The sequence below is a fragment of the Halichoerus grypus genome, chromosome 6 (assembly GCF_964656455.1).
Source record: "Halichoerus grypus chromosome 6, mHalGry1.hap1.1, whole genome shotgun sequence".
Lineage (NCBI taxonomy): Eukaryota > Metazoa > Chordata > Mammalia > Carnivora > Phocidae > Halichoerus > Halichoerus grypus.
Window position 1 is genome coordinate 54,170,614 of NC_135717.1, and position 14,341 is coordinate 54,184,954.

The 14,341-nt window shown below is 41.1% G+C and overlaps 2 protein-coding genes across 3 annotated transcripts in view; both read left to right on the forward strand.

Annotated features, from left to right (window-relative positions):
* The first annotated feature begins 68 nt into the window (after positions 1 to 68).
* HSPA14 (heat shock protein family A (Hsp70) member 14) overlaps positions 69 to 14,341 on the forward strand; it is a 38,634-nt gene continuing 24,361 nt past the window's right edge. The window contains exons 1-8 of the mRNA XM_078075171.1: positions 69 to 247; positions 1,559 to 1,639; positions 1,713 to 1,795; positions 10,332 to 10,380; positions 10,515 to 10,620; positions 11,638 to 11,728; positions 12,491 to 12,595; positions 13,664 to 13,825. Of these exons, the coding sequence (XP_077931297.1) occupies positions 191 to 247; positions 1,559 to 1,639; positions 1,713 to 1,795; positions 10,332 to 10,380; positions 10,515 to 10,620; positions 11,638 to 11,728; positions 12,491 to 12,595; positions 13,664 to 13,825 (734 nt within the window). The 5' untranslated portion in view covers positions 69 to 190. The remainder of the gene's footprint in view (positions 248 to 1,558; positions 1,640 to 1,712; positions 1,796 to 10,331; positions 10,381 to 10,514; positions 10,621 to 11,637; positions 11,729 to 12,490; positions 12,596 to 13,663; positions 13,826 to 14,341) is intronic.
* MSANTD7 (Myb/SANT DNA binding domain containing 7) lies at positions 1,583 to 8,632 on the forward strand. Of its 2 annotated transcripts, XM_036114254.2 has the most exons (4): positions 1,583 to 1,639; positions 1,713 to 1,795; positions 3,831 to 4,559; positions 5,256 to 8,632. In XM_036114254.2, the coding sequence occupies exons 3-4, from the start codon at positions 3,998 to 4,000 to the stop codon at positions 5,777 to 5,779; spliced, it is 1,086 nt and encodes a 361-aa protein (XP_035970147.2). In that variant the 5' UTR covers positions 1,583 to 1,639; positions 1,713 to 1,795; positions 3,831 to 3,997; the 3' UTR covers positions 5,780 to 8,632. The 2 variants fall into 2 exon arrangements, with proteins under 2 accessions (XP_035970147.2, XP_035970175.2); XM_036114282.2 differs by lacking the exon at positions 3,831 to 4,559 and having other exon boundaries at positions 1,594 to 1,639.

The following is a 14,341-nucleotide window of genomic DNA, read 5'->3' on the forward strand; positions in this document are numbered from 1 at the left end:
TCGCCGGCAGTCCGAGAGGAAAGGCGAAACCTTCACGCTGATTGGTGGCGACGCGGGAGGCCGCGGCGGATGGACCGGTGGGCGGGCGGGAACGTGAAGTTTCCGCGGTGCCTGATGGGGCTGTTCCGAGGCCCGAAGCTCTTGCCACAGCGGGACCACTCGTTACTGCTGCCGTCTTCTCTGCCGCCTCATGGCGGCCATCGGAGTTCACCTTGGCTGCACATCAGCCTGTGTGGCCGTCTATAAGGTGAGAGACTGGGGGAGCTGGGCTCCGGGCTGATGGCCCCCCAGTTCTCCGGGTGCGGGGCTAAGTCCTTTGGTCTCCTCTGGGATTGTGAACACGCTTGTCGCCGGCCTAGGAATGTCGTGCGGAAAGGCATTATTGCGGGGAAGTTTGGAGGCAAAGGGCCGGGCGGACCCAGCCTGGTCCTCCGCAGCTCCTCCGGAAAGCCTGCTGTGCTCGGACGGAGGGTCGTGACGACGCGGGCCGGCGTGGTCCGGGAACGTCCGGGCCGCAGGGGGCCTGGAGGGGGGCGGTCCTGGGGACGTCAGGGCCTCTGGAGGCCCAGAGGGATCTCGGAGATGTCGTGGGCACTGGAGGCTCGGAGTCGGGCGGCCCCGGGGACGTCAGGGCAGCAGGAGGCCTGGAGGGTCTCGGGGACATCAGGGCCGCGGGAGGCCCGGAGAGGTCTCGAGGACCTCGTGGGCGCTGGACGCCCGAAGAGGGGCGGTCCGGGGGATGTCAGGGCAGCAGGAGGCCTGGGAGGTCTCGGGGACGTCAGAGCTACAGGAGGCCCGGAGGCGTCTCGAGGACCTCGTGGGCGCTGGACGCCGGGAGGGGGCGGTCCCCGGGAACGGCAGGGCCGCTGGAGGCGGGGAGGTGGGCCGGAACGTCCCGACCCGGAGGTTTTTGAATGTTTGCCAGGAAAGGACCGGGTGGTCGAGATCTGGAACTGGAGTTGTTAATCCCGCGAAGCGCGTGAAGCGAGTTGGTGGTGCACGCTCTTACTGACTTGACCTTTCTTGAATGCAAGAGCTTAACAAGGAATTGTAGTGTGCTCATCAGGAGGGAGGCGGAAGGAACGATAATAATGAACTCCCCTGATATTAGTCTTGCATTTAAATGTCAAGTGATTTGGAAGGAAAAACCAAAGGGATTTAATGCTACTTCATCATACGTAGAAAAAGGAAGAAAGAAAGATGTATTTGTCAGGGAAGAAAGAAAACTGGAAAGGGTGATGTAATAAGTCTTATTATTGTATACAGGAAGGTTTTTATGTTCGATCCAATTATTGACTATGCAGAGCAGATTGAAAAAATGAGGCAGTTTGTGGATTGTTGACCTTATATAAAATCTAGGAAATTAATAATGGCAATTAAATCTGCAAGTTTAAAATACTGATACAGTGGTTTTCTTACAGGTATGGCAAGGTAACACTGGCCCACATATGTCTGATGAGACTGTATATCTGTGTGTGTGTTTATGTGTGGATACATATTTTTTTTCTTTTTTTTTTTTTCTCAAGAGACCTAATATAGTTGTGTATTTTTTTTCCAGGATGGCCGGGCTGATGTGGTTGCAAATGATGCAGGTGACAGAGTTACTCCAGCTGTTGTTGCTTACACAGAAAATGAAGAGGTACTATTCCCCTCATTTTTATATTTTGAAATAAGTAAAATTACATGCATTGTAATATGCTGCTCTTTTTCAGGTTGTTGGATTGGCAGCAAAACAAAGTAGAATAAGAAATATTTCAAATACAGTAATGAAAGTAAAGCAGATCCTTGGCAGAAGGTATGGAATAAAACAATACTTTTACATATGGAAATAAAGTGTGTTCATACATTCTAAGCATAATGTGAAATGAAGCTAGGAAGATCAGTTTGGTTTTTTTGTTGTTGTTGCTTTTTATGATTGAATCATTTCAGAGATTATCCCAGTAGGCTCTTTTCTTTTGATGATTAGTGTTGTATCTTCTCAAGGATGGGATTCACTCAGATAATTTGTTTTTTGCTCAGAGGTCTGTTTTTATTGATAAATGCCAACATTCATATAGTTTGATAATGTTTCATTTGGAAGTGGTAATTTGGACTTTTCACCTTTTTATATGACAGCGAACTTGAAGATTTTGTGAAAATTTGAAGATTTTTCTGCACTGTAGTTGAATTTTGCAAAATCTGCTGCAATTGGTCATAATTTATATAGAAGCTATTGATTTTCTTCCTCAGGTCTTTTTGTGACACTTTCTGGGAACTAACTTTTCCAGTTGGCTTACAAATTTAATCATTAGAGAAACAGCTTAATTAACATCTTAAGTAAGAATCAGGTTAATCATCTATTGTAACTTTAATTAAAAGATTAAAGAGGCCTTCCTTCTCCAGACTTCTGTCTCCTCAAATTATAGATTACCATAATAATTAGAGGTTTTCATTTTCACTGAAGTAGTAATACTTGATACAGTGTTTTTAAATTTTCAAAGTGCTTTCACATCTATTATTTAATCCTCTCAAATCCCTAAAAGATTTGTAGGGCAGGTTTTATTCCTCCCCATTTGTAGATGAGCAAATTGAGGCACATAGAAGTTACGGAATTGCTCAGTTAGTTGGGGTGAGCTAGATAGGACTATAGTTCAGGACTTTTAACCTTTAGCCCCACGTTCTTCCCTTTCTGCTTTGTTCAGTTGAGAATTTAAGTATAAATGTCCCATGTTGATCTTAGGATTTGGGGGTTATGGATTAAATCTAATATTTATTTCTTTTATACTTACATATATTTTTCATTATCCCTTACCTGTATTTAGTTAAACTGAACTTGATTTATTTTTTTTCCTTAGGGTATTTATGCACTAAGTCAAAAATGATAGTATTTTGGAGAGAATTTAAATTTTTATGATGATAAATATACTCCCCTATCCATTTATGTGTTAACAAACTGAGTATTGAGCATATTGAAAATAAATTAGTTGGTGTCAAAAATTTGCAAGTTTTAAGATCCCTAATAAAGCAGGGAGCTCTAGATGGGCTTTGAACTATATTCACTATAAGCGGCCAATAATATAGGGTTTTTTCAGTTAAACTTTTTATTTTGGGATCAGTGTAAATTTACATACTGTTGTAAGAGATAATACAGAGAGATCCAATATACTACTGGATTTACCACCTTCTCTGGATGGTAACATCTTGTGAAACTACAATATCACAACCAGGATACTGACATTGATATAATCAAAATACAGAACATTGCCATAGATCTATCTCCTGGGAGCCTGTTTTATGTTGCTGTTTTAGGGCAGATGATCAGAGTGATGATATGGTTGTGTTCTGCCATATCATACAAAATTTTTGTATTATCAGGAACAACTTAAGCTTACTTTTCTGGCCCCAAAAGTTACCTTTTAACAAAGTGCAGTGGTGGCAGTCAGATGGTAATATGTAGCCACAGCAAGCTGCTGAGGCCAAGGCTGTTAAAGGATGAGCACTCTTCAGACCTGCTGTTCCACCATGGTCCTGCTGACACTTCTCTAGAGTGAGCCGTCTCATGGCCCAGATATTCCCCCCTCAGTCTACTTACAAGACAATGGTGATTTTTACAGATACAGTTGTACCAGGTCTTGGCCTCAGAAGCACTCTCTCTTTTGTGGAGGAGCCAGTCCCTTTTACTGAGCCAGTAAGGCCCTTTTGAGCGCTTGGTCCAGTACCTATCCTGGGCGAACTCTCACGGTTGGGCTTTCTTAGTGTTGGCATCCTACTCACAGGTAGCACCACTTAACTTGCTGCCACAATTATCCTTACACCCTCCCTGTAACTCTCATTCCCCTGTGGCCTTCCAGCCAGAAATGCGGTCCTTGGACCTGGCTTCTCAACAATTAGCCCCGAGAGGGAAGAATCGGCTGGCTCCTGGAAGTACACTGAGAGCACACAGAGCCTCCCCACACCTTCAGACTTGCACCTTGCTTCCCAGGAGCTTCCTGCAGCTAGCCTTCCTTCCCAGTCCACTATGGCCAGTTCCAATAGCAGTGCGGGCATCCGGTGGTCCAGACAGGAGACTCGAACTCTTCTCTCCATACTAGGCGAGGCAGAGTATATCCAGCGCCTCCAGACTGTGCATCATAATGCAGATGTCTATCAGGCTGTGTCTAAGCGAATGCAGCAGGAAGGCTTCCGCCGCACCGAACGTCAGTGCCGCTCCAAGTTTAAAGTTCTGAAGGCGTTATATTTAAAGGCGTATGTTGCCCATGCCACGAGTATGGGTGATCCACCGCACTGTCCATTTTATGATACGTTGGATCAGCTTCTCCGAAATCAGGTAGTGACTGACCCAGACAACTTAATGGAGGATGCTGCTTGGGCCAAGCACTGTGATCAGAACTTAGTGGTCTCTGACACCCCAGGGGAAGGGGGAGCCCGCATTCTCAGAGCAAACAGGACTCAGGCAGCACATCATCAGCCTGTCTCGAAAACAGTTAAGGAATCAGATGAGGATTGTCAACTGAGAATCAGTGACCAGATGCGAGAAACCAGTGACCTTGAGGACTCCTGGGATGAATCCTCGGGTGCAGGTAACTCCCAAGCATGTGAAGGACTGGGGTGCCAGAGTCACTTGGTTCTAAACAGCAGTATGTGTTTGGATGGTGTTCTCTTCAACATTGTCTCTGTTTCTGCCCCATGCCCTCTGTTTTCTGAGCCTGCTGCTAAGATAAAGAGCTCCAGGTCTTCAAAAGCAATGACCCTAGGTATATAAGGTATTAGAACTTCTTAAATGTGGAAGACGTATTCTTTTTTTTTTTTTAAGGTTTTTTTTTTTTTTTGACAGCAGAGAGCAGGAACACAAGCAGGGGGAGTGGGAGAGGGAGAAGCAGGCTTCCCGCCAAGCAGGGAGCCCGACCCTGGGATCATGACCTGAGCCGGAGGCAGATGCTTAACAACTGAGCCACCCAGGCGCCCCAAGAAGTACTCTTGAGAACCAAACTCGTTTTGGCATTATTTTTAGTGGGTACTTAGGAATGTGTGAATAGAGATTGGGTTGGTGGCCACATGGAAACGGGTTCAGGAAGGCAGCGGGGAGGTTTTGGAGGTAAGATTACAGTCGGCCGAAGTGTCCAGATCAAGGAATTGAAATCTTCCCAGCCCCTTGTGGAAAGAGGGCTTTCCAGGAACTACCAGAATTTTGGGATTGTCTCTCAGCTCCGCTGCTGGCTCCAAGCATTCCCTTGGCAGGAATGTCCTCTTTGCAACATTGTTGCTTTGTTTTTCAGGGTGCTCTCAAGGGACCCCCAGCTACAGCAGTTCCCACCACCTTTTCAGAGGTGCAGTTGCTCCCTGTCAGAGCAGCCCCATGACCAGACTGGCTGTGTCCGGTGAGCCCAGTCCCTGCGCCAGTACCAGCCGAAACACTCCTGGGGTGGCCTCCACACAGCGGCCTCCGGTCGTCTCCTCCAGAGTTCCTTTTGTTTCTGGTGGGGATAGGCCTTTGACCAGTGAGCCCCCTCCAAGGTGGGCAAGGCGAAGAAGGCGGTCAGTGGCCAGGACTATTGCAGCTGAGTTGGCAGAAAACAGGAGGTTGGCACGAGAACTTTCAAAGCGTGAGGAAGAAAAATTGGACAGGCTGATTGCTATTGGTGAGGAGGCCAGTGCTCAGCAAGACACTGCCAACGAGCTCCGCAGGGATGCTGTGATCGCAGTCAGACGCTTGGCAACAGCAGTCGAAGAGGCCACCGGTGCTTTTCAGCTAGGGCTTGAAAAATTGCTTCAGAGGCTAATTTCAAATACCAAAAGTTAGGAATTGATTACAAAAGAGTCTCCTTCCTAAACTGGTAGAAGCCCAGTTCCAACACCTGCCTTTTGGCACCCTGGCTCCTTTTACAGGTCCTTCGGGAAAAAAGAGTGGATGAACTGTTAATACGCAGAGTGGCAGGAAGATCCGTGCTAGTTGCTTTTCCCAAGCTTCTCCACTAATGGAAAGACCTCTGGGATGTGTGAGGAGTGGTCTAATAGAAAACAGGTGGAGCCGAGTCCAGAGAGCTCGTGAGCTGTGGCTTTCCCACTGAAGCGAGGCAGTTGAGTTTCCCTCTACACCAGTTTCCTCATCTGTAAAATGGGGGCTAGGTAATAACTCCTGACCTGCCTACCTCACAGGGTTGTTGTGAGGATCAAATGGCTAATAGATGTGAAAGGGTTTAGAAGTTTGAAAGCACTACACACTGTACCCGTGTAAGTTATTAATGTATACGACCTTGGCCGAGGTAAGGCTAGGGTGAGGCACGTTAGTTGACAAGATAGACAATTATGGTGTATACGATGACCTCATTGCTTGAATCTTCACTAGTTTAACTTGACTGCTTCTTGTAAGATCTTCATTTTTTTAATTCCTCTATATAGCTCATTAGACTAATGTAGATCCACAGATTTGTACTTTTATCTCTTAATGTTTTCACTGCTGTGTCTATGACATACCTACTAGTAAGCACTCAATGGTCAAACCGTCATTCTCTCCATTTTACTAGTTCTTAGTGTCTTATCACTATAAGGATATAATTCAGAACGGACAGGGAGCCACAGTTGTGTATTATGATTCATATTGATAATCTTCAATATAATGAGGTATTGGCTGTTTTATAAATTATTAAATGTAAGTAAATTCTTTGCATTCCATATCATTTGGGTCCCTTTATATGCATAATTACATACCTTTAGGTTGGGTGTCATTTGAACAACACGTGGAAACAATTTAGAATCTGTTTTCCAAATGCTTTTAGCTAATTTCTTTTCTGTTAGCCTTTTTTTTCTGTCTCATATGTTACAGAAGGCGAGCCCTAGAAAACTTTCCTTCTAGGGAACTTTCTGAAGTCACTTTTTCCTCATATTCTGTAGACAGATGTTCACCTTGTTAATGGCACATGGTGGAAGAGGACAGCTTTGGGAACGATTGAGGATGGTGTGGATAAAGACAGCCTGCAGTAGATAACTCCTTTTAAGCACAAAGCCCTCAACAAACACACCCCCTTTCCCCCCCAAAACATACACACTTCCTCTAGGAGATACGAAGGTGTTGAGCCATACTTGCAGTTTACTTTAGAAGGAATGCCATTACTGGCCATCATTAAACTAACTAACTTAAAGCTTTTAAGTGGTTTACTTAGTACTTTCAGGAAATACAAATAGGAGCCTTGGAATTTAAAAGGCTTTCCTCCAGTCTACAGGCTAAAAAAAATAAAATAAAACAAGTGCAGGCATGTTTGAGGAGATTTTGTTTTACATTTTGTAGGCTTGGGTGCTTACCTAAAAGCCGGCAATATAGATAGGTAGAGAAGTAGTCAGAACACCAGTGGGAATATACCTGGAACCATGAATAGATGGCAAGCACGCAAGCTGCTCTGATGAACGGGTGGTGAATGTAGAGAGCAGCTGGTGTGGTAGAACACACTGGACTCCAGTTAGAACTGGCTTCTATCCCTGTCGCAGTTTGTTACGTCGGGCAGATGACTTGCCCTTTTTGTGCCTCAGTTTCTTTAAAATGAGAGTTTTGTACTAGATGACTTTTCTAATACCTTCCAGTTCTAAAAAAAAATTCTGTGATAAGTGGCATAACAAAGGCAAAGTGAAATTTTAATTGCAATGTTTTCAGTCACAGCCACACACTGTATGTTTGAATTAGTGGTAACAATTGTATTTTAAGGAAGCATTCTGTGGTATTAATATTTATTAATATACTCAGCTTAAATAAGCACCACACCATACATAGGTTCCTTGCTTTAAAGAAGCTTATATTAAGGCAGTGAAATGGATATATATCTATATATGTGCATTTTCTCAATTGTTTTAGGCCTTTATATGGAGGGATCTGTGTCATTTATAACTGGATAACACTAATGTAGATACGTAGACTTTCTGGAAAAACAGGGAAGTACTTGAAGGAGAGTTAGACCTGTCCTATATTCTATTAATGGTAGCAAAGTACATAGGCAGGGATTTATTTGAGATAGGAGAAGTGCTAAAAGAACAAAAGTGGAGTTAAACTCGGAAGGTAGTATTGCGAAAATCTTTTGGGCGAAATAACGTTAATGTGAGAATAAAATTAAACGGAAAGTTCCTAATGAAATAAACAGATAAAGAGGCGAAATATTGTTAAGAGGAGGCCATGTGAGTGAGAACAAGCTCAGAAATCCTGCCTAAGCTCTAGGCGCAGCCATTCGTACCTGCCCGTCCTTTGGCAGGTCATTTTACCATTCTGTGACTCAGGTTCCTCACCTACAGAGGGAGAAACCAATAACGCTCCTACCTACCTCACAGGAATGTTGTGAGGGCCAAATGAACAGATGAATGTAAAAACGCTTTCAGACACGGAAGGCACTGTGTTGTGACAGTAACGGGAAGAAGACCCTGGGGCACGTTAGTGCTGCCGTGTGCCAGGTCCCACAGCCTGCTGTCGGTGCAAGAGACATTTAAGGAAGGACGAGGAGGAGGAAGTGGCGTTGCTTGTAGAGGTGGTGATACAGTGGTGGGATTAACACTCTGCCTCCTAACGACCATGATGTAAATGAGGTGCTGTGTATGCCAACTTCCCACTGTCCTTTGTGTTTCTGTTACGTGATTTAATCCTGGTGTGAACAAATAAAGTTTTTACTTGTATGTACTTGTGGGTCAGTCCAGTGCTTTCTGGCGATATCCATGACCATTTGTCGTCACCTCCACACTCTGCTTGCTTTTTCTTACTAGCTAATCTCCAGGGTCCTGCCTGTATATGGCCCTAAGAGCTTTGTGTGCTTCCTGTCCTCACATGAGAAGGGCCCCTTTGCAGGGCAGTTGAGAAATAATTTTCCATTTCTAAAAGTTATTTAAATTCCCTAATACAGGCTTTCCTGGCAAATTACCTGGTCTTAGATAGCTCACAGATAGTTTGTAGATAACAGAGTAAATTGTCCTGGTTGACTAAAATTCTATTCTGAAGAAAACAACTGGTAAGTGTCATGCTGAAATTATATTGGTGCAAAAAAATTACTATGGGCAGACTTCATCTTTTTTCTTACTCTTAAAATAGTTGTGCAGGATGTAGTCTAAAGATTGGATTTAGAGACAGGAAGGAAGTGGGGGAAGGCTTAGGTGAAAATACTGTACTTTGTATTAAAGATCTGGATTCCAATCCATTCTGCCATGAATTAACCATGTGACTGGGCAAGCTCCTTACCTGTTTGCCTATCAATTATTAGGTAATGGAGAAGGAAGTATGAGGAATCCTCAAGTGTTCTAGACAGATTTCTGAGCCGCATTAGTTCATCTTAAACCCCTTTTGTCTTCCTCTTATTTACACAGGTTAGGGTCCTCAGATGTTCAGTAACCGCAGCAGATAGTCACTATTAATTTTCAACTCCTCTTATTAAAACTGATCTCTGAATGGAATAGCTATTGCCCCTTGGAAGAAGAGTTGACCGGAAGGGTTTACTTTAATTTCTAGATGAAATTAAGCCAAGAATCAAAGACTCCTATCACTGCTCAAAGGGGCAGAAGTACTTTAGTCATTTACCTTCTTACTGGGAGGCAGCTGGTAAAATGCAAAAAACACTACCCTGCTAGAGAAGACTGGGTACTGACCCTGCCCCTTGTTAGCTTATAAATCATTGATTCTCTATGAACCCCTTATCTCTAAAATAATAACCTGCCAAATTAACCCCACTTAGCAGTTGTGAAGATTGAGGTAATAATAGATAAGAACATTTTGTAGTCTGCGCAAATTGGTATTTTGAGCAACATTACACCCATTGTTAATTTTTTCATTGCCATACACATTTATTTACTACTTTGATATAGGACATTATAGATCCATCGATCTGTAGTATATTGCACCTTTCCATATATAACATATGTACTTCTCAGTTTTTTTGACTTCGGGTGTTGGTTCATGTTCAGAAGCCAAGAAACAAAGATGGTGTTAGGTATTCTGGTTTGCCCTTACTTTGGAATCTTTTTTTTTGCCCTTTTCTTCTCAGTGATTGGGTCTTCAAGATCATAGATGAGAGAGAACATGACATAAAATCACTGATACTAGGAAAAATTACCCCCCAGATGTATGGCATCTCTTAATAGCAAGATCAGAACAAATAAGAGCTATTTACTTTTCAAATGTGAAGATTAACACTTTAATAGAATCACTATAACCATTGTAAATACTGTATCCATTTAAGTCTATTCTCTATATCATGATTTATTAATATTAAGCAACTTAATAATTGTATTTTTACATTTGTTTAGTGGTATTGAAAAATATAGTCTTCTTTAAATATTACACATCAACAATACTGATTTTAATATTTAACTATCTTTATCTTTATGGACAGCTCTGATGATCCGCAGGCTCAGAAATACATCACGGAAAGTAAATGTTTAGTGAGTATGATTCTATTATTACCTCTTCATTACAAAAAGTAATTGCCAAGGTCATAACCTATTATATTATTTTGAAACTTTGTATTTTTATTAAAATTATTCCTCATTTAACACACTTACAATTTCCTTTATAGGTCATTGAAAAAAATGGAAAGTTACGATACGAAGTAGATACTGGAGAAGGAACAAAGTTTGTTAACCCAGAAGATGTTGCCAGACTGATATTTAGTAAGATGAAAGGTATTGAGCAAAAGATCTTTTAAAAGTTGACCTTAAAAGAAAGTTAGAGGTGAGGGTGCCTGGGTGGCTCAGTTGGTTAAGCGACTGCCTTCGGCTCCGGTCATGATCCCGGAATCCTGGGATCGAGTCCCACATCGGGCTCCTGGCTCAGCGGGGAGCCTGCTTCTCCCCCTGACCCTCTCCCCTCTCATGCTGTTTCTCTTTCTCAAATAAATAAATAAATAAATAAATAAATAAAATCTTTAAAAAAAAAAAAGAGGTGTTTCTTGATCTGGAGAGAAGCAGGGTGATCAAGCAGATGAAGGAGACCTAATACTAGACCTGACTGGGCCGCTACCCGGCTGTGTGACCTTAACTGACTTCCTTCCCGACTTTGGTTTCCTTAGAAGTAACGTTAATGAGTTGGGCCAGGTTAGCATTTTCACAGCTTCTCAAATTGAAGTGGCCAAATAAGTTTGATGAAGAGTGAATATTTTATCTCTCTGCTCAAGATTAGCAGTGCTCTTTGAACAGTTATTTAGGCAGATTAAGCAGGTCTGGCTTATCACCACTTCCGATGAAGGCTCGAAGCTGAGTGGCATGCTGTGGAACAGTTTGGGAAATTCTGGAGTAGAATTATCTATAAGGCTTACTTCAGTTCTGGAATTATGTTACAAATTTGTGGGATGGAAGGCAGCCTTTTAATGTGCCTGAACTAACATGCTTCTTGTCTTCACATTGATGCATTAGAAGCTCATTCTTAATGGAACCAGTCTAGTTTGGGAGGTAGTTGAAGTTTTGAAGCCTAAGAGCCAGGCTTTTTGGAAAGTACCTAGTTCCATGTCCACAAACTTCCAAAACCACAAAAAGTTCTGCATGATTTAAGAGAGCCAGAGAAGAAAATGAGTGAGGTGGGCAATCAGGTAAACTGGAAAATCTTTACAGTGAGAAGATCACTGGCACAAATTAATAAACTGCAAAATATCACAATATTTTTTTTTGTCATTGGAATTTATATTTATATTTTTTCATACACAGAAACAGCACATTCTGTATTGGGCTCAGATGCAAATGATGTAGTTATTACTGTTCCATTTGATTTTGGAGAAAAGCAAAAAAATGCTCTTGGGTAAGTTTATCTTATTTGCTTAAAGGAAATATAGATTTCATAATATTATAATGTAGTAAAAGGTAAAATTGTTTTTGAAGATACCTTTGGCAATAAAGTTGTATTTGTAAACAGATGTATATATTTACATATGTAAGTAGTATGGTAAAAAAGTCTAGTAATGATCATTAATGTTTCCTGTCTTTTATGAAATGCCAAGAGAACATAAAATTATATGTACCTTATTAGCTGTTTCGATTGGAAATGTTTTTAATTACCAGGTTAAGTTGATGTTTATAGATTGCTTTGCCTTAGTTTCATGCAATCAAGGTTTATGTGGGAATTATATAAAAATATACAGTTTTTTGCAATGAAAATATTTGCAATAATTTCTTCACCTTAGATCTTTACATCTAAACAAAAAGTTGGGTTTAGTTTTTATGGGTCATTATGCAAATGTAATTCACGAGCATGCATGCCTTTGCCTTGAGGGTAGAGTTTCACATGGGACTTTGGCAAGTATCTGAGTTGCTTCTGGGACAGATAATTGCATTATTTACTTGAACTTGTGAGATGTTAAAACTGTGACCGTGAGTTAAAGAAACCGGAAAGTTCCAAAATGTATTATAAGTTTGTTTTAATATCTTTCTAAAGTTTATAAACACGGGCATTTTTGAGAGCTTTCCTTTTCCTTACTTAGTATATGCACACGTTATTTTCTTTGTCAAGAAAATACTTGAACATGTTGTGATAGTAAATTCATTGAAAGCAAATTGTCCACAGGGAAGCAGCCAGAGCTGCTGGGTTTAGTGTTTTGCGGTTAATCCATGAACCATCTGCAGCTCTTCTGGCTTATGGAATTGGACAAGACTGCCCCACTGGAAAAAGGTAAAAACCATATTTGTAGCTTTAAGGTTTTCGGTGCAGAAAACATTGTAGATTACCACACTTACATCAGTAGGGATTGTTATATAAGGCCTTTATGAATAAAAAGATGCTGAAACTCACCTGGAGATTTTCAAATAGATGAAAAAGACATCCTGGGAGAGCAGAGAAAGGACATAAGGAGAGGGAAGATTGAGCTTCCCTGCCCTTCTCTTATCACTCATGTTACCTTTCTTTCTTGGAGGAAGATTTGAAATTTACAAGCCTGACCAAATTCTAGCTCAGGCTAGGGCACTGTTAATTTTTCTATCAATTCCAATTATTAAACATGTTTAGAAATAGTACTTTTATATACATTTTTCTTGGCAGGAGATGGGGGAAAGTCCAGCATAGGATTTAAGACATCTTTTGATAATGAAATAGTAAGACATACTCCTAATTTAGTTGTCAAAACTTGTCTTAATAGAGCTGACACAGGCACCTTTAGGGAGATTAATACAGATGTGTTAATTTCCCCTAGTTGTTTCCCTTGTTCATATCTCACAGCTAAAAAAAACTAATATATTTAAATCGGTAGGAAATCAGTTTTAGGTAAACTAGATAAATGTAGAAATCAGAAATTAACTTCTAGTTTTGCACATGTTTGATTTTTATAGAATGTGTTACTGTAGTACTTTGTTAATATTAGCACATAAAATTTCTATGTTTAATTCTCTTATGATTCGTTATAATCACAATCTACTTGGAAAGGTTAGTGTCTTGCACTGTATGTTAATTATACTGGAATTAAAAAAGAAAAGAAAAGTTAGTGTCTTGAACTCTGCTTACTCAGAAAAATCCGATTTTACCAGTACAACTAAGTAAAAACAAACTTTGACTTCGAATCAGAAGATCTGGGTTCTAGGCTTAATTCAGCACTAAGTGATGACCATGGACAACTAAGTTGACTCATGTGAGATTTTCAGATTCCTTATTATGATTAGGGGTTAAACTAAGTTACTTCTAATGTCCAACCTACCTTTAAAACAGTGTGATTCCCTTATAACTTATTCATGTTATTTTTCTTTTAAGCAATATCTTGGTGTTTAAACTTGGAGGAACATCCTTATCTGTCAGCGTCATGGAAGTGAACAGTGGAATATATCGTGTTCTTTCGACAAACACTGATGATAACATCGGAGGTACACATTTCACAGAGACATTAGCAGAGTATCTAGCTTCAGAGTTTCAGAGGTGAGTACTAATGGACTTGATGATGTTTCGATTGAAGTTTCTCTTCAGGGTTTGTTTTTTCGTTTTTTGGTTTTTTTCCTATTTTAAATTGCTCTGCTTTGAAAGAGGACATGTTTTTTGTTTTTATTTTCCAGTGCATTGGACGTTTTCATGTCTAGAGTTACAATGTCCTCTGCGAGCATTTGCACGGAAACAGGCTAAGCTGCGCGGCGCAGTGTGCTCAGATTTCTCACTTAGCGTGAGGGCCCACCAGACATTGAACTGTGTAAACTTGGGTCTCAAGTTCGAATTCTTAATTCCTCAGGAGCTGCTGTTACGTCTAGATAAAGGAGGGTACGGGCACTGAGGGCTCACTACCTTCTAAACAAATTTCAAAAGTTTAGATGTGATAAAGATTACATTACATTATAAGTCACATCCTAGTGAATTAGTGTCTTCGGAGTGTTTATTCAGTTACGAATCTGCTATCACAAGGAATATTTCAGTTTTGTTGCTAGGTGTAATTATTCTATTCAA